This window comes from Sebastes fasciatus, chromosome 15, assembly GCF_043250625.1.
Source record: "Sebastes fasciatus isolate fSebFas1 chromosome 15, fSebFas1.pri, whole genome shotgun sequence".
Lineage (NCBI taxonomy): Eukaryota > Metazoa > Chordata > Actinopteri > Perciformes > Sebastidae > Sebastes > Sebastes fasciatus.
This window is the reverse complement of record NC_133809.1, coordinates 7,800,232-7,828,111: the sequence shown is the minus strand read 5'-3', so window position 1 is coordinate 7,828,111 and position 27,880 is coordinate 7,800,232. Positions and strand designations below refer to the sequence as shown.

Below are 27,880 nucleotides of genomic sequence, written 5' to 3'. Positions count from 1 at the left end.
AAAAAGGAAAATAAAGTAAAACTAAATAAACTAAAATAAGAAACAATAAAATATATTTTATATATATATATATATACACACATATACAGTATATATATATATACACACATATATATATGTATATATATACATATATATACACATATACACACGTGGACAAAATTGTTGGTACCCTTCCGTTAAAGAAAGAAAAACCCACAATGGTCACTGAAATAACTTGAAACTGACAAAAGTAATAATAAATAAAAATGTACTAAAAATTAACTAAAATCTTTGAATTTGATTGTTTTTCCCAAATAATATAAAGTTAAATTTACAATAATGATTTCATTTAGCATTTTGGCAATCAAATTGACTAGACCAAACAGAGTACAATGTACTGTAGCTGTTAACCTCACTGACACAGCAGACAATTGAAGGCAGTTAAATCCTCCAACATGTAACAGCTTTATAAATGTCTTAAGATTTAGTTTCTGCGCAAAATAACACAGATCCCTCCAAATTAAATACCACCAACTGTCTGTCTGTCCTAATAACACTTTTGTTTTTGTACAGGAGATTAACTTTGGCGATTTTTCTCACTTTCACTTCCCACACTGCTCCTTTGTTTTTGTACGACGGTGTGTGTTACTGAGTGTTTAAATAAAGAAATGATTCATATAAAAAGGGCAAACCAACTTGAGCCGTTGTTTGTTTCATTTATGAAGACGGATACAAAACAATATAGCACCCTGAAAGTAATATATAAACTAAAACACTTCCTGTGATACATGTTTTGTTTATAATCCACCAAATGAAAATACTGATAAATGGAGTCAAATGTTATTGTTCAGTGAAATGTTCTGAGATAAACATTTCACAAGCACCATCCGCATAAATCATCAGAAATAAACACGCAGCTTTAAATCTCTGAATCAATCTGCTGCCACTGTATTTATGTTTGCATTAGAACCATAAACAAACTCGTTCAGATGCATAAAGACAGAAGATTAATATGTCCCTTAAATCTTCATAAAAGTCAACGGGGAATCCATTTCCAAAAGCCGTCCAGCTTTTTCCCACACATTTATAAAAGTAAATACAGTTGGACCGCTATATGATACGGAGCTAAAAGCAATATGACACCCTACAGTTTATATTAAAAATGATCCGTAAAGTGCAATGTCACAATAAATGGTCTTAAGATTTTAATAAATATTCTCTGTACGACATTTCCCGCCGGGTTTGTGCTGGATAAGACGAGTAGTGTTCATTCCGGGCTGTTTTTGGCAGAGAGGAGTACAGTTTATGGAGTAAATGGATGCTGTGTAACATGGTCCACTTTTCTTAATGTTACACTTGTGATTTGGCGCTTCTGTCCCCTTCCAACCAGTACTCCTCTGTCTGCATCTCTGTGAGGCGAGACACCGTCCTCTGGAAGGCAAACATTTCCTCTTCTCCACTGAAAATGGACAGATTGCTGGCTTCATCCTGTTAAACAACAGCAGATTAAATTAAACATTACATAGTTTAGTCAAACTCAGGATGCAAAGTCCAAAATAAGGGCATCAATTAAACGGACAATTCAGAAAGAAAACTCACATGTTGCAGTTATTACACCAAGTCTTTATCCTTTATCTTTACATTTACACAGATCTTTTCCTTTCTTAGGTTTTGATGCACCCAAACATTTTATATGTTTTATCTGATGTTCAGTCAATTTTATATTCTGATCCTAAAGAAACGTTTTATGCCTTTAGAAAGAAAAAAGGAAACAAGGGAGAGAAAGACTCAGCAAATGTCTCTTGGTGGACTTGAATGGGGGACGTTGCAGTTCATGGTCTGCGTTAGAGCTGCAACGATTAAACAATTAATAGATTAGTTGTCAACAATTAAATTAATCGGCAACTATTTTGATAATCAACTAATCAGTTTGAGTAATTTAAAAAAAAAAAAAAAAGAGGCAAAATTCTCTGATTGCAGCTTCTTAAATGTGAATATTTTCTGGTTTCTTTACTCCTCTATGAGAGTAAACTGAATATATTTGAGTTGTGGACAAAACAAGACATTTGAGGACGTCATCTTGGGCTTTGGGAAATACCATTTTTCACAATTTTCTGACATTTTATAGACCAAACAACTAAGCGATTAATCAAGAAAATAATCAACAGATTAATCTACTATGAAAATAATTGTTAGCTGCAGCCCTAGTCTGAGTGTTAACCCCTCGGACAGGGACGTTGTCAGATTTCACAACGAGAAATAAATACAAATAAATAAATAAAAAATACTCAAACAAATTAATCGACTATCAAAATAGTTGACGATTAATTTAATTGTTGATAACTAATTAATTGATTAATTGTTGCAGATCTAGCAGCATATCCCAGAGATTTCGCTGAAATTTGGTGTAAAGGAAAATCTGTGAATCCATGGATTCATTAACATTGACAGACGGGGTATTTTGGAACATTTCTCATTTTTTAGGAGCTCACTTTAAATAACCTGGCCCACGTATCCCATGATTGTTCATCACTGTGTATCCTCTAATGCTGATCCAAATCTAGACGCAGTTTAAAAATGACTGATACTGATTTCTATTATAAAAGTAATACACTTAGAGGACGGCTTACTACTTGATTTAAAATAAGTTAAGACTCAGTTTAAGACTTAACTTAAGAAGTAGTGGTTAAGATGATTTTTCACTGACTAACTTTCAGCTGTGTTTTAATCTCCATTCACTGACAGCCGACAGCCTCGGCCAGCTTAATCATCTACTTTACGACTGAACGTCCACACCCAACATGAAAAACTGGTTCAACTGTGAAAACAGAGTCGGCGCTCTCACCCTTTTCAGCCCCAGATCGTCCATCAGAATGTGGCTCTCGTCGTGACCGTGATCACCGTTGTGTACAAAAATATCATCCAGTGGATGATCTGCAAGAATCACCACCCGCACCTGAAACAAGATCAAATGAATATAAAAGTCCCAAACAAATAGGTCAAGTTTGGTGTTTCAGTGAAGGTCAAGTGCGTATGTAAATAACGGCAGTGTACCTTGTGGTCGTAGAGGGCGTCCACGAGCGTTATGAGCCGCCTGGCTTGAGTTTTCTTGTTCAGCGTCAGCAGAGGAATGTGTCGAATAAAGACGGTGTCAAACAGCCTGGATATCTCCAGGTAGTCACTGGCTCCTAGAGGCTGAAACATTTACATTCAAACACTGAATGTCACAATAATATTGCTTGTATTTATTAAGATCCCCACAAAAATCACACCATAATCATTTTAATATGTTAATCGTTCAGCCCTAAAAAAAAAAAAAAAAAGCATGTTACCCTGGTTTAAGTTGTTGTGCAATTTCCATTTCCTGGTTTTTAATAAAACTACACTTTGTCTGAAAATGCTTCTTTGGATTGCTTCAGCTGCCACAGAGCCAAATTGTGAGTCAATCATTTAAAATCACTCAACACAACCAAGAACTGCTCAAACCTGTTTAACTTTGTTTTAAGTTCTGGTTGAGTTCCCAGCGTTTCAAAAGACACCAACTAGGCTGAGGCTGAAATACAGGTAAAGCTGTATAAAGTGAAACACCATAAAACTGGATTTTTCTATTTTATGTAACAGTGTAGCAGTAAAAATGAGCTGCTTTAATATTTCATTCATTATTATCATGATTTAGCTTCAGTATACAGCTAGTGATACTGTCATACTGCGTGGACTTTTGACTCTGAAGCTCACATTACAAGGACTTCTTAAGGCGACATCAGATTTTATAATGAATTTATAAGGGCATTACAGCTGGATTGTGTCAACAGTATGTAGAAATCCAGTTATAATGCAAACCCTACACAGTTTTCCCCATCAATCTGAAATTCCTGGGAAAACCAAAATGGTTTGTGCATTATGAGCGCTGCTTAAATATCCTCATGTTCACATGCAAGTTAGTTTTTAATAATAACATGCAGACAATTAAGTGTCATCGTTCACCAACAACAATGTGAGCAAAAACATGATTTGTGTTTAAAGAATGCAAAACCAAGCAAAAAAAGGGACAAACAACATATTTTTTATCCACTGACAGACGTCAAAAGAAGTCAAGACTGATCCACATACAGAGTTTTGCCACAATTATGTCATTGTTTCCATCACACAATATGCATTTCAAAAACATAAAAGGTCAGAGAGACTTACTCTGTCACACAGCTCCTCAAACGCGCAGTCTGCAATGGTCCCACATGCTTTGTTCAGACGGACTTTCCTGTTGTGAACATTCATAACTCTTGGTCGTGTTACTGTGGAGATAAACAGCATGTAAGTAAGTACACAGAGGGATATGAAAGACTGAATGATAACCACACTACATATCAGCTGCAGAATTAAGTCAAATGTCCACTTACTGTCATTTTGCTTGAACGCCAGCTCATCAAACATCTTGTCTAGTGTCGCTTCTACATCAGGCTCACTGGAGCTGCAGGAAATGTAACATTAAAAACACAAAACATGCAAACAACAGATCAAAATATAGCTGGCAATGACTGAATGTTTTGTGGATTTCTTACAGGAAGTAGAGTTTTCCAGCAGACGGTCTGTTCCTTCGGCGGTAATCTATCCCAGAATCCAGTCGGAGAGTTTGGCAATATTTCTGCATGTGAGAGACAAACAATTAACAACAGGTGCATTTAAAATAAAAAGAAGAAATCTAATATATGTCTCCTTTCTTACCTGCAGCACAGCAATAAACGGCACAAAGTTGACTCTCTGCAGCCCGTTTTTATACAAGTCTGAGGAGGAAAGAGTGGGTCATGAGTTGCTTTCACAATTTTTTTATCAGATTTCCCTATCAGCAGATGGATTTGTTTGTAGTTTTGCTTTTAAATTCATGCTAAAATCCCATGTCTGCTATTGTAAAATCCTGAAGTTGGTTCATTTGCTTTCACACCACAAAGGAGCCGCACCAGAGTCCCCTTGGATGAGGACCGAGGCACACCTTTTCAAGCGGTCTCGGTTTGGTTGTTTGTTCCGCACCAGGGATTGTTTGACAGCTTTCACACCAGCCCGAATGAACCGTACTAACTTGACAAACTGACCTGAGTTTGTTTTAACTGAACCCAACAGCTTAGGTGTGAAAGCAGTCTGAGATACCACAGAAAAGTGGTATTGACATACTGACTTTAAAAACCAAAATCCTGCTTTGACACCATGAGTTATTGGATGTAGATCAACGGCATGAAACGTTGAGATCAGTTGTGACAAAATCAAGCAGCGAGAACAGTTTCTGAAGGCATTCGGACAAAAAAAAAAATGTTCAGGATATGTTGTTACTCACCTACAGGGGGACGATTAGAAGTTGCCACAACGACGACACCGTGCAGGAACAGATTCTCAAAGAGCTGCTTGAGGATCATGGCATCAGCAATATCAGTCACCTGAATGTTACAAATAAATAAACTCTGGGTAAAGCATCAGAACAACACTGTTTAGGTTAAATGATACATGCACAAAAAAATACTACCATAAATGTCTCTCTACTGTGCTGTGCAGAAACATTGAAAAGAGAATTACCTGGAACTCATCAAAGCAGAGAAGACAAGCCTCCTCACTGATCTCCTCAGCAACTGGAGCAATGGGGTCGTAGGATTTGGCCATTTTCCCTGCTTTCCTCTTTGGCATGCTCTGTTTCAGCCGATGGATCCCTAAAGACCAAAATAAAGAGAGCAAGAATTAGTCTTGGCTCTGTAGGATTAAGTTTAAGTACAAATGAATACTACAGTACAAACTGCTGAGCTAAATATATCATATATTTTCAATACAATAACAATATAGAGTGAGAGCTGTTTGCTATATATTTTTATAGTTGCATCCAACTTTATAAGAGGATAATACTCAAGACTTTTACTGGACACATTAAAGTGCTTTATCAGCAGCATGCATATATATACTGTATATATATAACAACACGTAAGCAGTGCTTTAAGATGTACCAAAACTGAAATGTGGTGGCTGTAACAGGAAATATAAGCTCAGTTCAGCAACCACAGCGCTGCATTGTTCTACACCAGTATAGATATGAAAGCATTATACTGAACAGTAAAATGCAACACCAAAATGCAACGCCATACTGACACATTTAGATCCTCTCAGGATAAAATGCTGACAGTGCAGAAGACTGTATGGAGGCGTGCTTTTCTTCTTGGTAACTTAGTTTTTATGCGAAATACACGTAAAGCTGTTGGTAAAATACACCAGGCTGTTGATGCCTGCTGGAATTACAAAACATTTGGCTTAAAAGGAAGAGTTTGAAAAGCTGCTCAACGGTGACAAGAATGAAGAAATGCAACACGGTGTGGGATGATATTTTTCTCTCCTCATAAGAACAGAAGGCCATCACCAAATGCTTAGAAAGACAAAAACAAGACAAATGTTTATGTAAATCTGGTTAAAAGGTAGGGTTGGTAAAGTTTTTAGAAACATTTTTGTTTTATTAGTTGAAAGTTTCATTACATCCCAACCGCAATCAATAAGTCAAATGCTCTGACAAAAAAAGAAAACAATCCAGTATCTGTGGCTGTTACAGGACTATAACAAATCTGTTCAATCATTTCATTCAGCCTGAATGTAATGATTGGACGGGCTATCTGCCTGTCTACCTGCCTGCAAGCACTCTGTCCGTGCACTCATTGAACATCACCGGAGTTTTCCACAAGCTGCTAGGTTGACAGTTGTGAGTACTAACAATAGACATGTTCATTGTTTACATTCATAATGATAATTGTGGGGGAGTGGCTTTGGGGGGAGGCCTGAAGGGACAGACTGTCAGTGTTGCCGACTTTCATTGGTAAAGAGTTGGCCACACTGGGCTGGGTTTTCCGGTTTGATCATTTAAAAAAAGTGTACTCTTGCTAGTTTCTCAAGGATACCGACCCTGCCTTTAACTGACGATGTGGAGATAAAGGTATATCCTGGGGGGATTTAAAAAAAAAAAAAAAAAGCTTCTGCTAATGTAGTTTTTCTTCCCATTGCACCAAACAGCCTTTTGCAGCTGAGAGAACACCATCCACTTTCTGGATGCAGGACACTCCGTCCACTTTGAACTTATTCATTCATACATACATTTGTAGCTTGAAAGCTTGAAGAACTATTTGCCCCCTAGTGGCTGTTTGGAGCAAAGAAAGTCAAATACAATATAACTATGAACATTATTAACACCCTTAGTACAAACATGAAGAGAACTCACTTTTATGCACGTCCAACATGAAGCCGTGGAAATGAACCCTCTTTTTCTTTTCAGTCTCAACGTATGAATAAAACATGTCCATCACCATAGTTTTTCCTGTGCCTGAAACAATAAAGAGCATGTGAGTTAAGGATTTATTTTTTTAACACTCAATGTCAGAGAAATGTAATTTATATCTGGAACTCTGTGGCCCATCTCTCTTACCAACATCACCGTAGATGTAGTAACCTTTTGGAGCCTTCGGTTTAGTGAAAAACTGAAAGACAAAATATCAGCAGAGAGGTTCTGGTGTTACAAAATGATCTCCAATTAAACAAAACTCCACAACATAAAAGAATACAACACTTAATTTTCTTTAATTAATAAAGTAAATTAAATTGGAGGAGTCATATAGTTTATTCTCGTAATACTACGACTTTCTTTCTCCTAAAGTTATGACTTTATTCTCATAATATTATGACTTAATTCTCGAAATCTCAGATTTATTTATTTTCCTCAAAGTGGCCCTAATACTCCGTCGTACCGTCGTACCATAGACCTACAACAATGATAAATAAAAATGAAAATGTAAACAAAAAACAGTTATTCATTTACATTTTTAAAAATCCATAGGGAGCCACTGGAGAGGGGCTAAAGACCCGCAGGTTGCTGACCCCTGCTTTAACGGCCTGTTTACAGGCAGTAAAACAGATGTGTGTGTAGTGTGATAGTGTGCAAGTGCATATATAAACAAGGTATAATAGAAGTGGCAGCAGTAAACTAAGACTACATTTTGTTTATTTTTTATCTCATTAAAAGGACATAAATATAATATAAATATATATATATAAATATATATATAAAAATATAAATATAAAATATAAATATATATATATATAAAAATATAAATATATATATTAAAATTATATATATATATATATTAAAATTATATATATATATATATATATATTAAAATTATATATATATATATATATATATATAATATATATAATACATATATATATATAATAAATATATATATATAAATAAAAAATATATAAATAAATAAATAATAAAATTAAAAATATATATATATATAATAAAAGGATGTAAACATCAGTAACTTCTCTGTACCTTGGAGAAGAAGGATGTGGGTGTGTTGCTGTATCCTCTGATTGTTTTGTGGAGCTGATCCAGAGTCTGCATCACCGCTCTTTGGTGCTCATCCTCCCGCAGTGTCCCATCCTTTATCAGCCCGGTGTAGTGATCCAGAGGACTGCGGAACCCGGCGGGACTTACACCGCTCTCCTCGACCACAGCCTGCTGCTGCTGCTGCTGCTGCTGCTGCTGTTGGGCTCCCACTGAGTAACCTTCATTCACATTATAACAACAACACTGATTAGATAGCTGGCTCCTTTTGTTTACATTTGTGGCAGCTAGTTTGACAGCTGATAAAAGCAGTGAGAATAACAAGGTAAGTTTGTACAGAAGGTTAGATATTTACAGTAATACCAGGTTAACTTTAAGAGAGTAAATGTTAATTAAAAGCAGCTAGGTGGAGTTTCCAGTAGCTTCTTTACACCACCTGGATAAACTCCTTTAACTCCATCATTATCAACACAAACTCACCAAGAACTGGTCTCACCTCGTCTGCAGACCTCTGTCAAACATTTGAGCAGCTTTTTGGATGAATATTGTTGAGTTAAAAGACATTTAAAGCCCAGTAAAGCTGAGGGTGACATCTTCACTGACAGCGGTATGCTGCATGACGCCATCTTGGCTCCAAATTCCTTCAACGTAACTTTATTAACAAACAACAAAACAAACAGAAGCGTGTACCGCTGTCAGCCAGCAGGGGGCGAGTTTCACTCAGTCCAGGAGCCTGCATTTTAATGATGATATTTATTATAATAATCATAATCATAATTTCACAAAAATACAGTAGTATGCTAGTATTTTGTGTTTATATATATTTATTTATATTTTATGATATTATTATAATGAAAGGTTGCAAATGTGCTGATAAATTCAGAGCAAGACTGTCAACAACAAAGCCATTCTCCCTTTGGGAACGTCTTTATTTATTTTTTATTTATTTATTTATTTATTTTTTAAATTTAGAACTATTTTATACCTTAATTATTTTCTTGATTTTCTTTATAAAGAAAAACAAGAACATAATTAAGTTATAAAATATAATATATATGTATATATTATATATAATATATACATATATATAAAAACAAGAAAATAATTCACTTATAAAATAGTTATAAAATATATGTATTTATCTTTTTCCCCTTTCTTTATATATATATATATATATATATATATATATATATACCTTTTTCCCCTTTCTTTTTATATATATATATATATATATATATATATATACCTTTTTCCCCTTTCTTTTTATATATATATATATATATACCTTTTTCCCCTTTCTTTTTATATATATATATATATATATATATATATATACCTTTTTCCCCTTTCAATTTTAATTTTCTTTCTTTTTTTTTTTTTTTAATCATCTTGTAGGGGTTCTTGTTCAGGTTGTTTTGTGAAGAATAAGTTGCTCTATGTTTTCTTTTATAACAAGTTTGTCAACTAAAACCAATAAAGATATTTTTCAAAAAACAAAAAAACAAAGTAATTCAAAGTACTTTACATAAGACCTAAAAGTCATTAACACAAAATATATATAAAAAAAACCCATAAGAGATAAAATTAAATGGATGCTAAACAAGTTAAACTTGAATAAAACAGATTAAATAGAAGAATACAAATTGCAGTGCAGGATATGAATGAACATATATATGTTTTTTTAAATAAAAAGCAGTGGCAACATTTGAGGCCTCATTTTAAAAGAATCAATCAGTGTCAGCTATATAGGCCAATCATTTTTTTCCTGAGGCTGTTTATTTATTTTACTGTATTTCTTTTACCGTAATCTTTTGTATTTTATCTCATAGACCTGAAACAAAAAGTCAATTAATCATTAGTTGATTTACAGAAAATCAATCTGCACAATTTTGAGTCAATTATCAAGCAAATTGAAAACTATTCTCTGGAACTACTTTATTAAATGTGAGGATTTGCTGCTTGTCTCAGTTTTATATGATTGTAAACTGAATATCTTTGGATTTTAGACTGTTTTGGAATTTTGGAATTTTTTTATGCTAAATGAAAAAATGATTGATACATTAATTAATGATGAAAATAATCATTAGTTGCAGTCTTATTTCCAAGCATGCATAATACACTACACTACAACTGATTTGGCATTATATAGATGTATGACTATACCCACTTGTGTAGTAGCATCTACTGAAAATGGAAGATGAATGTCCCACGGTGTTAATTTAGGCTAAATTTAGAACATATACACGTCCGAGTCATGAAATACCTAAAATGACCTATTGTTGTGTTTCATGTGGCAGAAACAGGGATTGCAGAGAAGCTGCAAATATTATGCAAATCACTGAAATGAAAATATTGCTGAGCCCTCCCACTCACTAACACAAGAATATTCAAGATCATATCAAAAAGGCGGTTATTAAAATATTCAGGGAATATATTCATTAATAGATAAGCAAAAATTATTATGTTTTTTATGATATATTATTTAGGGCTGCAGTTGATGATTATTGTTATCATTGATTAATCTGACTGTTATTTTAGTCTTTGAAATGTCAGAAAACAGTAAAAAACAATGCCCATAAAAATGCCCCAAATCCCAACGCTATGTATTTTAAATAGATATATTCAATTTACAATGATGGAAAACAAAGAAAAGCAGCACACTGCCATATTTTAGAGGTTGAAACAAGAGAATATATTTATCATAATCATTATCGATTAATCTGACAATTATTTTCTTGATTAATTGTTTAGTATATAAATATAAAAATATGGATAAATGCCTGTTATAATTTCCCACAGCTCAAGATTTATGTCTTCAAATGACTTGTTTAGTTCTTTCAACAGTCCAAAACCCAAATACATTCAGTTTATTATCATTATGACAAAGAAAATCCTTTAATCCTCACATTTGAGGTGCAAATATTTTGTTATTTATGCTTAAAAAGATGACTTAAACATTGCTGCTGATGCATGTTATGTCAATTAAAATAATGAATTGACTAATAGTTTCAGCTTTAATATTATTATCTGCTGTAATATCGGATACTGCAGTTTAAATAATATATCTAAGGGCTGCAACTAATGAAAGATGTTTTTCATTATTGATTAATCTGCAGAGTATTTTCTTGATTTATCATTTTGCCTGTAAAATAGCTCAAGGTTCATGTCCTCAAATGCCTCCAAAACCCAAATATGTATTTGTTTATTATCATGTATGACAAAGAAAAGCATCAATTCCTCACACTTGAGAAGCAAATATTTGACATTTATGCTTAAAAAATATGACTTAAATGATCATTTGATTATCAAAACAATTGCCAATTATTTTTCTTACATTGATTTATCGATTAACCGTCTAAGCTCTAAATAATATCATTCATTAATATAAATATTAAAGGCCACGGAATGATATTTTACAACTGAAAAACCCACCGCAGAAATAGAGGAAAAATAGCATTTGAATATTCTCATTAAAATTAAAAGAGCAGAAACTCTGTCCTCAGTCTAATTATACCTCCACAGCACTGAGCAGACAAAAAAACATGGCAGACAACCGACAGGGTGTTACAGGGGCTTACAGGCTTGTTGCCATGACAACAGAGGAGCCCTTCTCCCTCTCTCTCTCCATCTCTCTTTAATGCACACACACACACACACACACACACACGCGCACATGCACACTGTCACTCTCTGTCTGTCTGTCTCTGTTGTACACACACACACACACACACACATACTATATATACAGTATTACAGTGGAGACCGCCTTGCTTTGACATCCGTGCTCAGGAAATATATAGGAAACCCAGCACGGAGCGTAGGGACACTCCACATCTGTTCTGGATGGTGAGTTCCTGCTGACCGCTTTATTGTTTGTTTACATACTGTGTCCATTTTGCCAAATCTGCTTAAAATAAGAGACATTTCAGAGGTATGAAACACAATCGGTTCCTTCCTGCTGCATGGGAGATGTGCCACATGTTTGTTTCCTTGCTGCTTCTCCTTTTTTTTAAAAAGATTAGGGTGGAAGCTGTCATCGTAATGGTAATTCATAGCTGGGTAGCCATGGTGAAGTCAATTTCCCCCTCCCTCTGCCACTGCTGAATGCATTAGTCTAATGAGATGTCTGCAGCCTGTGTGCCGAGCAGCAGCAGCGGCAGCGGCAGAGGCAGCAGTAGTGTGTTAACCAAAAAGGGGACGAGGAAAAAGCCACATACAGCAAGAGCAAGATGGCTTTCCCTTCATTGTTAGGGATTTAGCTTTATAGTCACCTTTAGGCTCCTGGGATTTAAAACAAAAGGGCTTGGCTCTTGGGCTTTCACAATAGAAGACAGCAGGTAATAGACACCCCCCTCCTCCTTTATTAGTGTGTTATCAGTGCAGGATGGAGGTGCTGTTTCCTCCACAGCTCATGCATGGCTGCCTTTTGTGTTGTTTGCTTATTATGATGCTCTGCTAAATGCTGCTCCTCTCACCGCATTGCTCTGCTAAGTATCCTGCAGTCTCTTTAGTGTGTGGATGTTGCTGTTGTTCACCCTTGCCAAACCACTCTGCCTCCTCTAAAATGATGCTAATGCTGCTCTCTAATGTGTAGTTGCTGGGGAGGAGGATTAGTGTGCAAGCACAGTGCATGTTTCCTTGCTGTTTCTATAGCTTGAGCTCAATGGTTGCTTCCTTTGTCTCCAGCTCCAAATGAGTGTACCTGCAGCAACGGCACAGAAATCAGACAGTGAAATGCAATCAGCTGCAGTGGCTCCCTCCTTCATCCCCAGCCAGTCGGGGAAGATACCGGGCAGGAAGAGAGGGAGACCCCCGCTCCGCAATGTCGCCAAGATGGATTTTCCAAATCGTTACCCCGAGTCGCTCCCTCCACTCAAAGTGCCAAAGAAGAGGGGGAGAAAGCCCGGCTTCAAGGTCAGCCACATGAGGGGGTTAACCGGGGGATGAGCTGTGTGGATGCAGTGTGTTTAAAAATGCATGTGTACACAGAAAGACTCAGACACACCGGCTCCATGCCCTTCACATTTTGTGGGACCCCAGTGTAACAGAGAGAGACTTAACATCTGTGAGGCTTTGTTCTGCTGTAGTCAAATGTTATGGAGATATTTGCATGTCAAAAAGGGAAATATGTCTGTTTTTACATTTAAATACGGGTAAAAGCCATCATCTGTAGCATAAAAACAACAGCTTTATATAGATTTAGTAACCTGAATCCCCACCATCCCCCTCCATGCATGATTTAGTAAATAAATGATATGCCTGAAATAAACATAGCAATGCAACTTCTTCTTCTTCTTCTTCTGCAGCTCAAACCCAGGATGGTGATGACACCGTTGGCTATCTCTCCACCCAGCAGCACCCCTGAGCCCGATATGAGCTCTATTCCTCAGGATGCCGCCACCATCCCCCACTCTGCCACGCCCCAGGTGCTTACAGGTAGGACGTAAAACACTCTAAACCCTGTGTAAGAAGCATTGATGCCCTTTTTGACCCTACAATCCAGTCCTGATTTGCTTAAAAGACACTTATAAGTAAGATAATGTAGGTATCTCTTCTCAAAACTCCACCTGTGTTTCCCCCCTGCATCAGTCTGTATCTACATCAACAAGCAGGCCAACACGGGCCCCAACCTTGACAGGAAGAAGATCCAGCAGCTCCCCGATCACTTCGGACCCGACCGGCCCTCCGTGGTGCTTCAGCAGGCCGTCCAAGGCTGCATCGACAGCGCCTTCCAGCAGAAAACAGTTTTCACTCTCCTAACGCAAGGCTACGGGGGAGAAAAAATATCAGGTGTTGTACAAAGACCTCCATCAGGTGTTGCTTTCAATTTGTTCAGTATCTTTTTGTTTTCATCACTTTACCTGAGGTGGCATTGAGTAGAAACAATGCATTAGTAAAGGTTTAATGACCTAATTTGTGTGTGATGTTGTTTCAAGTGGTTCCCCTGTTTTGCCCCTCCAGCCACATTTGATGGGAAGCAGCATCTTCTCAGCCTCCCCGTGGTGAACAGCATCGACTATGTGCTCCGTTTTCTGAAGAAGCTCTGTCGCAGCTTGCACTGTGAAAACCTCTTCAGCGATCAGCCCATTACCCAGCACAGTGGTGGCTCCTACCCGTCAGATGGTACTTCTAAATCTGTCTAACAGAAGCTACGAAGCTGATACCAACAAATTCATTGAGCTAATTCTGACTCTTATCTCGTCTTCAGCTGAAACATCTATGGCCGAGGACTACCATTTAGACCAGTCCGACGGCAAACGCTACTCCTTGGACCCCGGCGATTCTGCTTTCAGCTCCATAAGCTCGTCCTACACGCCAAAGTCCTCCTACGGGTTTCGTTCGTCACAGCAGTTCTCCAACGGCGCGGCCTCCATGAGCATGTGCAGGCAGTCGTCAACCAGCCCAAACACGTTCCCAGAGAGCAACCGGACAGGTGAGGAGTCACGGAAAGTCAAAACAAAGTTTCCTTTGATGTTTATTTCTCTGAAAGTAAAGCTCCTTTCTTTCCTTTGTTCGTCCAGGAGGTTATAATGCACCTTCCGAGCCCCAGGAGTCCAAGCCTCCACCCAATAAGGACCCATCCACCTGGTCTGTAGACGATGTTGTCTGGTTCATCAGGGATGCCGACCCGCAGGCTCTCGGCCCCCATTCAGACGTCTTTAGGAAACATGTAAGTTCGCTTTCCATTTCCAGGCTGACATGTTTCACTGCTGATCATTTTGTCTGGTCGCCTCATTTCCTGCTGATCTGACACAAACATCTTCTTCCTGCTTCTCTCAGGAGATCGATGGAAACGCTTTGTTACTCCTAAAGAGCGACATGATCATGAAGTACCTCGGACTGAAGCTGGGGCCGGCCTTGAAGCTTTGCTACCACATCGACAAACTAAAGCAGACTAAGTTCTGAAAACCTTCTACGATATAATTTCCCCTCTTTGAATCCAACAATGCATTTGAGAACAGTCTCTATGTCTGTGAGCCAAAGGGAAGAGAGTAAGGTCCCCAGGCGTGAGATGCATCACTTCCTTTTCTGCCATAAAGGTATAAAAGCAAATGGGCTGCAACTTTTATGGTTAATTCAACTACTTTTTGCTCAGAAAGAGAGGGTAACTTCTGTGTAAAATATGCTAGGACTATACGTAGGCTTGGGTATCGGTTCTCTTTACCTTTAAAGGTATTGCCAAATAACCCAGTGCCAAGTAGTATCGAAACTTCTCCAGTCAAACGATACCTGCATTCGATCCTTTTTGTACCCAGATCTAGAAAAACATGGCTATTTGTATGAGTTTGCTCGCAGTCGATCACCGCAAGCGTTCTTCGATTTAATGCAACAATAATGTAAATCCAATATTAACTCTCTTTAAAATAAAAAATCGGGCTCTTCAGTTGCTAAATGCTCCGCCATGTTCACCAGCTATTCACTAACTGTGTCGTTCTGCTGTTTGGTGCTAAGCAGGAAGTGTACAGTGGGGTTTTTAGAGCTTTTTCTCCTAAAACAGCTGCAGCCAAAAATTATGCAATGAGAGCAATGGGAGTGAACCAAAACAATAAAATTACGGCCAGACAATAAAGCTCTGTAAAGCCGAGGCAAGCTGCACGCCTTTTTCCGATTATAAATTCTTACGCAGCAAATATTTAACACACATGACTGATCAGTTGTTTCCGCTGTTGGCGTCTTCTCGGATATTCCCATAAAGTGCGAATGCTTGTTTTCGTCTGTGGACAACATGAAACATGGCCAATACTAGCTGACACGGAAGAACAATTCAAACTTGCCCAATTGAACCAAATTCCTGAAGACCTCTTTCCATTTTTTTATCGTAGATGGTTAGATGGCCAAGCCGACTTGTTTTGTTTTCCGGTTCGCAACCTCTACTTCTTCTACTCTGTTTACTGGTGGATTACAGCCATGCGTAGCCTATAGCGCCAACTTCTGACCAAATTACACTTTAGCCAAGTTTATTTGCTCCACACCAGTTGATGGAAATGCTCCTAATTCGCTTCTCTTTTTTGCCACATTTCAAAAGTTTGCTTAAAGTTTGCTTGACAATTGAATGGAAACATGGCTACTGATAATACTATCATAAAACAATTTATAAAAAAACACTCTAGGAGCTTTAAAGTCTTGAGCAGAGAAACTCTGAATGTTCTAATCTGGTAAGACAAAGGCGGGAAATAGACCGCTAAAGGAAGTGACACATCCCATATGTGAAACCCTTCTCTCTTCCCATTGGCTTGCAGACCCGGGGTCCCCAGACAGTTGGACCCTCTCGGTACATTTTGCTGAAGATTTCCATGATGTCATGTAGTGATAATCACAAATTCACCCACATACTTATTGACTTTCTCTACTTTTGGCACAGATTTTGAACTAAAAAACTGTGAGATTGTGGAACGCATCCTTCATACACACGTGTTAACATAATGTAATCAGTAAAAGAAGGCCAAGTGTTTGTGTCACAAACCTTCACGAGCAGCACATCTGTCTGCTGCATGCAGATTTCATTATAAATATATATTCATAATCTGACAAGAAATGTATAAGAGAAAACACTTTATACCTTAAGAAACTCTCACTTTGTCAAATCTCACTTTAGGATCTCATGTTTACCAAGCTGAAAACATATCTATAACTGAAACGGTGCATTAATTACTACATTGCTTTTTCGATTGAGAGATATAGAAAATCATTTTGATACTATTTTTTCACATTACTGTGTAACGAAAAAGTAATGTTCCCATTGGATTTCTTTTTTTATTATAATTTTAATGTTAAAAAAACACTGTAACCTAATCAAAACATAGCCTACATAGAAAGACAGTAGCTCTCTTGTTAGTAATATATAAAGAAAAATGAGAGCATTGTGAACGTGATATATTTATGTTTCAATATGCAAGATTGTTACATGCCAATATCTCCATAGGCTCTTCATGTATACGCATACGTTTTTTTAAAAATTCATATGTTTCTATGTTTTTATTAAACATCAGTGTTGATACAGAAGCTGTCAAAACACTTAAATGTTACACTGAGAAAACGGCCATGTAAATGGGTATATAATATAGTATTGCTTTTGTATACCACCTTTGGTGTACAGTATGCATCCTTTTTTAATCAATTAACCTTTGTAAGTGAATGCTGCTGTAAAGATATTCCATGTAAGCCATGCCTAGTGAGATCAAGCTGAGGTGTTTTATTTTGAAAATCACTACGAATAAGAGTTTTAGAGGACGCTGAGTGGATCAGTGCTCTATGCTGGTGCTAAAGTTATCTATGTATTTAACTGTTTGCTTTTGTGTTTGTGAGATGTAAATGAAATCTTATGTGTATACTGTACTGTATGTGAGCATTAAATTAAGAAATCAAGTAATCAGAGATTTGCGTGTGAGGTTTTTATTTCCATCGTTTTAGTGTCTGTATTCTGCCTGATAGGATGCAGCTGTGATGGAGGTTATCTCTTGTTTTTATATCTAAATTTAAATGGATTCCAGATTTGGATGTGGGTCCACACGTCTGAGAATTATTTTGGCTGGGAGACTCATCTGTGTTTCAACACACATGATTTAACAAAGGTGACCTATATCTGTCCTCCAGGGGACCTTATCCCCATAAATCAGGAACAGATTCCCTTCTTCACTGTTTCACAACTGTTATCAGGCTATTAAATAGGCGTTATCAGTCGCTATAAGCACCATAGATGTGGGTCAATAGGGGCTTACTACGCCTACTATGTTGTAACAGTGAAGGTGAAACTTGAAAGCAACACGTTCTAACATGTTGTAAAACCGAATGAAACATCGTTTTGAACACAAAAAAAGGCGTCTTAAGGTTTAGGCAAGAAAACAGTTAGGTTTAGGCAATAAAACTACAACTTCTTTAGGTTTAGGCAAAAAATACCAGTTAGGTTGAGGCAGTAAAACTAGAACTTCTTTAGGTTTAGGCAAGAAAAACAGTTAGGTGCAGGCAATAAAACTAGAACCTCTTTAGCTGTAGGCAATAAAATTACAACTTCTTTAGGTGTAGGCCAAAAAAACAGTTAGGTTTAGGCAATAAAACTAGAACTTCTTTAGGTGTAGGCCAAAAAAACAGTTAGGTTTAGACAATAAAACTAGAACTTCTTTAGGTGTATGCAATAAAACTACAACTTCTTTATGTTTAGGCAAACAAAAACAGTTAGGTTTAGGGAATAAAACTTCAACTTCTTTAGTTTAGGCAACACAACTACAATGGCTTAGGAAATAAAACTACATCTTCTTTAGGTTTAGGCAGAAAACATTGTGTTTTGGGTTAAAATAACTTCAAACACAAAGACAGCTACACATTGTTGATTTCACACGGGATGCAAACGCTGGTCTCCAGGGTGAAAACAAAGCTGTGTTTTGTGTCCAATCCTTTATGGAGTTTCACACTGTCTATACTAGAGCGCCTGACTTCCTCTTCTGCTCCTGTAATATTTACTACGGTTGCTAGAGGTCGTTGTCATCTTCTTTTATACCTTTTTTTGGTGATCTACCATGTGAATAGATGATAAAACCCACTAGTGGGTGCAGTCGGCCCCTACTGAGCCACATCTATGGGACTTATAGCAACTGATAATTTAATAAATGTAATAGCCTGACAACAGTCTAATCGGCTGTCCAGTCATCCCGCATTAGAACATATAATTCTGGTTAATTCACAAATTTTCAGGGCATGTGCTTGTATCATCACCAGGATTGAGTCAAATGAATGGTATATGGTATGATTTTAGTCATGTCTGGATCAATGAGCTTGGGAGCTGCAGGGAAAAAATGAGCTGCTGTGATTGAGCATCCTATCTACACTATCAATCTACTTATCCTACAATATGACCTGACCCCAGGTCTGCTGTGTAACAATTAGTTTAGGAGTAACATAGCTGAAGCTGCCTTTACATCATAAGAAATTTGCTCTTTGCTCACCCTGAGGTCGGGCGCAGAGACTTGCAATGGCAAAGCGTAGTGCAGTATTATGACATCAAAAAGAGCACAAGGAATGCCATTCACTGTTTCTTGGCAACATAACAATTGCAGCTGTTACCATTGTTTGCGGTTTGAAAGGTCAGTGACAACCAAGGTCAGAGGAGAAAAAATTTGAGCGCAGCTTTCTGTGGCATTTTCGAGCGTTGCGTCGCACCAAGGATAGCGCTTCCGCCTAGTCGTGCGGCACGGCTCTCCCCATATAGGAAAACAATGGCACAACCAGCATAGAGCTATTTGACCACTGATCATGTGTGGGCGGCTTAAGTCCAACATCGACAGAAAAAAAATTAAGCTGTTAATGTAATAGTTTCACATTTAAGGAAATAAGCGTATTTACATTCTTTCGTATTTACAGTTGTCATGGACAACTCCCTGACCGGACAACGCCGTGGTCGCGACCTGTCAATCACAAGGTAGCCACGCCCTGAAGCATCCCCTGCTTTATGGTTTATTTGACTCTAAATGGGACCATAATTTACTAAATGAACATCATGCTGTATTGAAGAAGACTTGAAACTAGCGATTGAGACCATAAACTCATGTTTACAATGTTTACTGAGGTAATAAATCAAGTGAGAAGTAGGCTCATTTTCTCATAGACTTCTATGCAATCAGACTTCTTTTTGCAACCAGAGGAGTCGCCCCCTGCTGGCTTTTTAAGGCACTTCAGCACTTCTCAGTACTTCTAGTACCGTAATTAAATTCCATTCTTCTTCTTATAAGCCACGTTTATTGACAACACAACTAAAACATTTCACTTTCCTTAATGAATATAATTCCTGATTTCATCAGGGGTCAAATTTTTTTTATTTTATTTTTTAATTTCCTGATGAAATTTCCTGCTGATCATCCTCATCACGATGAGAGATCCGGTTTTTAACGTGACAGGATCCAGCTGAACCCGAAGGCGACGAGCATCAGAGTGAACAGTGAACTTCTGCTCAGAGGCTGTGATGATGCACACTGGGTGACGCCGCGCTCCTGTAAGTCGCATCACCATCACCAGACTGGCGTGGGATCGGTCCCTGCTGCGCCTCATCTGGAATAACGTCGGGAGAAAAAAATCATCCAGAAATTTTCATTAGCTGGGTGTGTTTTACATTTAAAGGAGGCGAACAGTGTCGAAAATAATCCCTCTTTTTTTGTTGCAAAAACGTTTTCAATCGGAAAAGGGGTTTTGCAGAAGAAGAGCCAGAGCAGATTTTATTCCGGTAGAGATTCACCAAATATAGGCTCTATAATCAGGTAAGGAGTGATCGCCTGCAGATGTGTCATGTGTTAGATGTTCCCATTCGGTCGGTGAATGAAAATTTGTGTTCATATTTTTTTCCGTGTGTTTTGAATGAATGAGCACAGAGAGAAAGAGAGAGAGAGAGAGGGATGCACCTGCGCATCCCTTAAAAACATAAAGCCACTGCGTCTTGCCTGGAAATAAGACAGCCAGGCAGAATTAAGATCATCAAGATTTGTGCAATTAATTGGCTTTTACGCGCCTTTTTGGTGGCACCGAGTGGAGAGCTGCTTTGTGTTTTATAAATAGGTCTGTATGACATTTTTGCATGTTTTTTTTTTGCACTAATGCGCATGTAAAGATGTCATTATAGGAGCAGGATCTGAAAACATTCACTGCGTCGTTTCCATCGGAATGCAGCTGCAGCAGCGTCTCTCCATCTCTCTCCTCCTCTCTCCATCTCTCTGCTCACAGGAGGCGGTTAGCTTTAATAGCATTAACTCGGATGTCATTGCACAAGGCGTGAAATAAAACAGCATCTCTGTTTTAGTGCAGAAAGTCATTCATATACCTGTGGCCTTGTGCGTTATGTGTCTCTAAAAAAAAACGCCGCAGTTGCATGATGATGATGGCGAGCTGTTTTTTTCTCTCAGCTCTGCGAAACTGCAAAAAAAAAATGTTTGTCCTCAAGGTCATTCACTGTAGAGCATCTCACACATTAAACCAAAGATCTGCTCCTGTAATAACCAACCGTGCTGGTCAGGATTGGTTACATGACATGCATGCTGGTGCACATTAAAAGGCTGTGGTTTTTTGCACTGATTTTTTGGCTGTTTGTTGTGGAAGGCCTGAGCCAATGCAGTGCTGTCTGTCTGCTGGAGGAGCTGTCCATCCAGCCTGCTGCTTCTGCTGCTGCAGAGATGTGTGAACCATATGTTGGTCTCAAGTGGTGGTGGTGGTTCCCACAATGGCCTGTGCTCTGTTATGCAAATATAATTCTGCTGTTTCATTTGTTAAATTATGTATCGAAGGATTGATGCATTCTTGGCCACTTTTTATGTCATTTGCCACATCATGAGTCAATAATTAATGAATCAGGCTGCTCTGGTGTGGTTTGCTCAAGTTGTCATGATTGCTACTTCACTATAGTGTGGATAATCCAGGCTGATTTGTGTGGTTTAAACACTATATTATATACAGACGACTCAATCATATAGTCACGCCTGATCCAGATTACAGCTGTGTGCTTCCCGTCCTCGCTCAGGTCTGTGGATTTGCTGCAGCAGTGCCCCCTCTTACAACTAGGCTTTGTTGTCATTGTTAGGTTATAGGACAGTGTTTGCAGTGGAAACTTGATCGCAACGATCGAACATTTAATGAACTGGATCTGCTCTGACAGAGATGATCCAGGTCAGTGCTAAACCCGGGCCACAGACCGGCACAGGCAGGCTGAGAGGGGGGGACGGAAATAGAACAAGAGCACCAGGGAAATATTTGCTGCCTACTCCAACCCCCCCTCCCAAAAAACACACACACATTTACTCTGTAATCGTGTTTGAAGTGAAAATATAAACGCTGGAGATGTGCATACTGCCATCGCTCAGGCATAAATAAATGCATTATTCACGTGTTCTTGCACCACAGGAATCATGGGAAAGCAGAACAGCAAGCTGACTCCCGAGGTGATGGAGGATCTGGTGAAGAACACGGAGTTTAATGAACACGAGCTGAAGCAGTGGTACAAAGGCTTCCTGAAAGACTGCCCCACTGGCAGGCTGAATCTGGACGAGTTCCAGCAGCTTTATGTCAAGGTTTGTGTGAACCGCCGCCTTTCTTCTTTTATCATCTCAACATGTAATCATGCCCTAGTAAGTCTTTTTAAAGCCCTGGTTGAATTATTGAACGCACACATCTCTCCCACATTTTGCAGTTCTTCCCTTACGGCGATGCATCAAAATTTGCACAGCACGCCTTCAGGACCTTTGATAAAAACGGAGACGGGACCATTGATTTCCGAGAGTTCATCTGCGCTCTGTCCATCACATCCCGCGGCAGCTTTGAGCAGAAACTCAACTGGGCCTTCAACATGTATGACCTGGATGGTGACGGCAAAATCACCAGAGTGGAGATGCTGGAGATAATCGAGGTAAGGGATTATCGAGTCATTAAGCTCCTCGCTCATCAGGGGACTGGCTTTTTTTTGGTTGTTATCAGTCCCCTGCACACCTGCAATGCCTTGAGTGCAGAGGCAGTTTCATAACGACAGATATGCAGTGGTATTGAATTACATTGTTCCATTTCTGGAAGCACAATCAGTATAGTAAATCTGATATGTCACAGTGATATAGGAGTATATTGACAATTCTTGTAGTGATAAATGTGGTGTGTGCATCTGCATCCGTGCTTCTCAACCTCTACTCCCTCTTAGATAAAGTATCCCTTCATTGGCACCATCCGTCATGTTGCAAATACGTTCTTATGACTGGATTAGATGTTATTTAACACTATTAATTATATAAAAGTGCTTACTGTTACAATATTTTTTTCAAACGATTGAATTATCAATGTTATATGTGCTAAATTTGAAAGTCAGAGCATAAATATGATTGAGGGATTGCCTCCACACAGTTCTCAACATGGCGATGGCTGAGCTGGTGGCTAGCTGCTAACGGTGTTAACAGCACGTACAGTTCAAACAACGATAACAGTGTCGACAGAGCTAACAGTGTTAACCTGAGGGGGAACTGGGTGCTATGCTTCCGCGACGATGTTGTGGGTCGGGAGCATAGACTGTATATAAGAAGTGGACGTAGTCACTGTGACATCTCTCATTGGTTTGTGGACGACAGTTTTGAAGCCTCGAGTTTGGCATTTTGGCCGTCGTCATCTTGTTTTTTTGGGGCCATGTCTAGAAGGTAACCCACAATTTGGGAAACTCTTGTGAGATGGTTAAGGTTATGCATTGACCATGAATAGTTAAGGTAAGGATGGGTCATCAGGCAGTCAGTCTCGCAAGAGTTTTTGCACGTTTTGCAAGTTTTCGCAGAGTTTGGCATTTTGGCCATCGACACCTTGGTTTTATGCAACCAGAAGTGACATGAGAGGGTGGAGCTGAGTACAACCGAACGCTGAATAAGACATTTTTAGGCAACCAAAATGTTACAATTAACTTTCATGAAATGAAAACACACTGTGAAAGAGTTAAAGTTGTAAGGTGAAAACGCGGAACGCTGTGGTAGCGACCTGTCAATCACAAGGTAGCCACGCCCTAAAGCATCCCCTGCTTTATGTTCTATTTGACTCTAAATGGGACCATAATTTACTAAATGAACATCATGCTCATGTATCATGTTTATAATGTTTACTGAGGTAATAAATCAAGTGAGAAGTAGGCTCATTTTCTCATAGACTTCTATACAATCAGACATTAATGCTCTGAATTTGGAATTTAGCACTTTTAAGTGGTTTGGTTAAGCCCACCATTCATACTGTTACCACTTTGAGTGGCAAAAGCTGGATGTTTCAACCATTTATCCTTTACATTTAGCTATTTCAGCTGTTTATTCGTTACCTTTAGCTCACTATTTCAACTTTTCTGCTTGCTAACTAGTTTTCATGCACTCTTAATAGCAACACACAGTGTTGATTTGTTACAACTGACTCAGGTTGGCAGCTAAATATACAGCATCACAACAATTTGTTATCCTATTTTTACATATGTGGAAAAAATTCAAATATATTTTCTAAATAAATCACACCTTCTATGTTTTAGTTTGTGTGGTTTCGTTGAGTTAAAGGTGCAGTGTGTTGGATTTGGCCGCATCTAGTGGTGAGGTTGTGGACTGCAACCAACTGAAACTGCATGTAGGAGAACTACGGTGGCCAACACGAAAACGCGAATGGTCCTATCTAGAGCCAGTGTTTGGTATGTCTGTTCTGGACTAATGTAGGAACATGGTTGACAGCTCCGTGAAGAGGACCTGCTCCCTATGTAGATATAAATCAAAGAACGTATATTGGCACGAAGTGAAAGTCAATTGTTTGTTCCATTGCAACATCAGCGCCCAGCAACAAAGCTACGCTACTGCCATTTTGGACTACCGGACACCAGTAAAACGTCCGCCTAAAAAGTGCCATACAAAAGTAAAACAAAATAATTTCTATTCTATTGTCATATTCTACCAAAATGGTTAATAAAATATTATAAATATAATAAGCGTTTTCACCAGGCAGGCCCTTAGATTGAACCCACAAGGAAAACGAGGAGAGGCCGGCCCAAGAACACCTGGCGCAGGGACCTTGACACGAACGTCAAACAGAGCGGGCTGACATGGAAACAACTGGAGAGGAAAGCTCAGGACAAAAGACTCTGGCGGACTGTGGTCAACGGCCTATGCTCCACAAAGTAGCCATAGGCTTTGAATAGAAAAATAAGCGTTTTCGGTCCAAAATGGCAGCAGTGGTTGTTGTCAAACAACACCGGAGTTTCGTCTCTTTGCTTCTAAACAGCTCATTCTAAGGTAACGAAACACAACAATTCTTATTTTCAGGTGATTATACACTAAAGAAAACATAGTTATGAATACTATATTCCATTTCTGCCAATAGATCCCCCTCAGCGCTACACACCGTTCCTTTAATTAGTTGAGCTTTCTCAACTGCAAAAGTACGCCCCATGATCCAAGTACCCCTGGTTGGGAATCGCTGATGAACAAATGCACACATCTAGGCTTCACCGGATTACATAAGAACCAATCCTCTGCTAATTTCTCACTGCGCCTCCCTCACCCACAGGCCATCTACAAAATGGTGGGCACTGTGATCATGATGAAGATGAACGAGGACGGTTTGACACCACAGCAGAGGGTGGACAAGATCTTCGGCAAAATGGATAAGAACAACGACGACCAGATCTCGTTGGAGGAGTTCAAGGAGGCGGCGAAGAGCGACCCGTCCATCGTGCTGCTGCTGCAGTGTGACATGCAGAAGTGAGCCCCACACTTGCTTGCTCCTCTCCCCGTCTGTAATCCACACACTCTGGACAGCAGCACATGTTTTAATGTCTCATTAGGTTCTCTGCCATTTCCACAGGAAAAAAAAAAACAATGCTTGGACTATTTTTCAATGGACTCGCTTCTTGTGGTTGTATGCATGAGAATGTCAAATGCTGAATAATTTTGAATATAGCTATAAGATATCATACATTTCTATTTCAAAACATGCCAATGTGATTTGTGCACAGTAACCCTATACATTCCCATTCAGCCTTAGCTTGTATATCAGTGGAGCACTGCATTAAATTATGTTCCTGCAGTATTTAGGATCCCCAGTGTTCACTGCTGCTACTACTGTACGCTTTACATAATAGTAACAAAACAATAACTCCTATGATAATTGTAACTGTCTCTACTATACAGACTTGTTGAGCTCTTGGAGACTAGAGAGGCTCCTGTCTGTTCCAGATGTTTTCACACGATGGAACCAAGAAGAGTAGGTTCTTTGCATGCATATATTACGTGTCAAAAAAAATATAATCTCTTACCTTTTGCATCTTTAGGTGGTTATAAAAGAGAAACCCTAATGGAATTCATTTAGTATTGTTGCATGGGATGTACAGTATGTGACTCATCAGACCGTTAGTTCACCTCCAGTAATGTGGGAGCATGCTTCCCATTTGGTACACGTGTATGTGTGACACTTGAGTTTTTTTTCAAAGATATTTGGATTGCAGTTGTGGGCTAATCTCCGAGGAGGAGTTTTCACATAAACATTATGTTTTGCTTCTGGGATGAGCAGAAAGATATTGGAGCAGCTTTCCTTTATTATTTTATCGTACTGCTGCCGCTTAATCTAGAGAGGAAAGGCCAAAATTACAGCTGTCATTAGGCGCAGTACTCATTACTCCCCACGATGATCCAAAATTGGCTACTTTTTCAGGCTGCTTATATGATTTAGACTTAAGTAACTCAGTACATATCAATATGTTTACAGAAAGGAAGAGCACTGCAAAATGAGTACAGTCTCGGCGTTTGACCTTACTGCTGGGAGCTTGCTCTCTGGGCCGGGGACCTTGCGAGAGGGGCTCCACTTCCAATGCAGCAAAAAAAAAAAAGGGAGGAAAAAAAGACCTCTTATATGTTTACTAGACACACTGCATTCCTACGTATAAAACTTTTTTGTAAAAGAGAAACTTTTTATTGAAAGGTCTCATCTTCTATTCCGTTTGCAACAATCATTAAAGATGCAGGACCATCAAGAGAGGCGCTTGATAAAGCTTTTGAAAGAGCGTTTCAGTGCTAGACGGCGACTGGATGGCGATGGATGTGGGTTAAAGTTATTGCGGAAAGTCTCTTTCAACAGTTTTGCTTCCCCATTTCTAGGCTATGCAAGCACGGACTGAGTGTCTGCTTGTAGTCCACTCACAGTGGTGGAGGTTGCAGAAGCTTTTCACTGTTCGGTCTATAACATAACTGAAACCAACCTGCACATTATTAAAGTCTACATTATTTATACATTTCAGTCTGGTCACTATGTCAGATTCTTTGTCTCGTAAATGTTTATATCAACTATGGAAAAATCATAATACAAGTGACTGTATTCTTTTATACATGTGACATGTGTTGCACCCAAAATTAATTCTGTAGTGATTAAAATGAATAAACCATCACCAAGGCTTTTTCAAAAGACACGGTGTAAAGGTGTAATTAATTTGGAAATGAAGACCACACTGCTGCAGACTTTAAAAGGGGACAGAGGTCCTGTTCAGATCTGGCATTAACATGCCTCCTGAGTAATCTGAACACAAGTGGATAGCTTTAAGTAAGTCTGTTCACACCTGGTATTAGAATGCGTCTCTCGTGTACACTTGGGATCGGATCTCACTTCCCCGCTCTATATGCAAATAAGCACGCAGTAAACACACGGCTAATACAGCAGACTTTGTGACGTAATATTACGTGAATGTCAGTAATAATATCCTACATAATCGCAAATCTGGGTACATTTTATTGACATCAAAATATAAGGTTATTGTACCGGTGGTCCCCGGGAATCTCCGTGCCACCAGCACCGCTGCCTTTGCCAGGCAACAGCGGGGTACAGAGCTTCAGAGAGCCGGGGATGAGAGAGAGCGAGTGGGTGTCAGCTCCGTGCAAAGCATCGGAACAAAAACACCAATAAATCTCCGACAGTATGATAATAATGCAATCTGCGTGCCTCGTCTGATAGTCTGTAGATATGTAGCCTATAAATAAGATATACTTTAATAAAATACAGTTGTACCGAAAGAATACAGAAGAGCACGGAGAC

At 38.7% G+C, this 27,880-nt stretch overlaps 3 protein-coding genes across 7 annotated transcripts; 2 read left to right on the top strand and 1 right to left on the bottom strand.

Moving 5' to 3' along the window:
- Positions 1 to 682: 682 nt before the first annotated feature.
- afg1la (AFG1 like ATPase a) lies at positions 683 to 8,990 on the bottom strand. Of its 3 annotated transcripts, none has more exons than XM_074609698.1 (13): positions 8,829 to 8,990; positions 8,327 to 8,547; positions 7,418 to 7,469; positions 7,214 to 7,315; positions 5,542 to 5,672; positions 5,306 to 5,405; positions 4,702 to 4,760; positions 4,539 to 4,621; positions 4,377 to 4,447; positions 4,171 to 4,271; positions 3,037 to 3,177; positions 2,828 to 2,938; positions 683 to 1,470 (listed from the first exon to the last, which is right to left on the bottom strand). In XM_074609698.1, exons 1-13 carry the CDS (start codon positions 8,965 to 8,967, stop codon positions 1,333 to 1,335), a joined length of 1,449 nt encoding a protein of 482 aa, XP_074465799.1. In that variant the 5' UTR covers positions 8,968 to 8,990; the 3' UTR covers positions 683 to 1,332. The 3 variants fall into 3 exon arrangements, with proteins under 3 accessions (XP_074465799.1, XP_074465798.1, XP_074465800.1); XM_074609697.1 differs by having other exon boundaries at positions 8,327 to 8,562; positions 8,838 to 8,990; XM_074609699.1 differs by having other exon boundaries at positions 8,838 to 8,982.
- Positions 8,991 to 12,050: 3,060 nt separating this feature from the next.
- Positions 12,051 to 15,554, top strand: LOC141751990 (sex comb on midleg-like protein 4). 2 transcript variants are annotated; one of them, XM_074609700.1, is made up of 8 exons: positions 12,051 to 12,187; positions 13,028 to 13,255; positions 13,648 to 13,777; positions 13,931 to 14,131; positions 14,303 to 14,464; positions 14,550 to 14,774; positions 14,863 to 15,011; positions 15,122 to 15,554. In XM_074609700.1, exons 1-8 carry the CDS (start codon positions 12,185 to 12,187, stop codon positions 15,245 to 15,247), a joined length of 1,224 nt encoding a protein of 407 aa, XP_074465801.1. In that variant the 5' UTR covers positions 12,051 to 12,184; the 3' UTR covers positions 15,248 to 15,554. The 2 variants fall into 2 exon arrangements, with proteins under 2 accessions (XP_074465801.1, XP_074465802.1); XM_074609701.1 differs by lacking the exon at positions 12,051 to 12,187 and adding an exon at positions 12,520 to 12,678.
- A 4,457-nt stretch (positions 15,555 to 20,011) lies between these two features.
- vsnl1b (visinin-like 1b) lies at positions 20,012 to 27,258 on the top strand. 2 transcript variants are annotated; one of them, XM_074609695.1, is made up of 4 exons: positions 20,012 to 20,586; positions 22,217 to 22,383; positions 22,503 to 22,718; positions 25,367 to 27,258. In XM_074609695.1, exons 2-4 carry the CDS (start codon positions 22,222 to 22,224, stop codon positions 25,562 to 25,564), a joined length of 576 nt encoding a protein of 191 aa, XP_074465796.1. In that variant the 5' UTR covers positions 20,012 to 20,586; positions 22,217 to 22,221; the 3' UTR covers positions 25,565 to 27,258. The 2 variants fall into 2 exon arrangements, with proteins under 2 accessions (XP_074465796.1, XP_074465797.1); XM_074609696.1 differs by lacking the exon at positions 20,012 to 20,586 and adding an exon at positions 20,704 to 20,881.
- Positions 27,259 to 27,880: the final 622 nt, after the last annotated feature.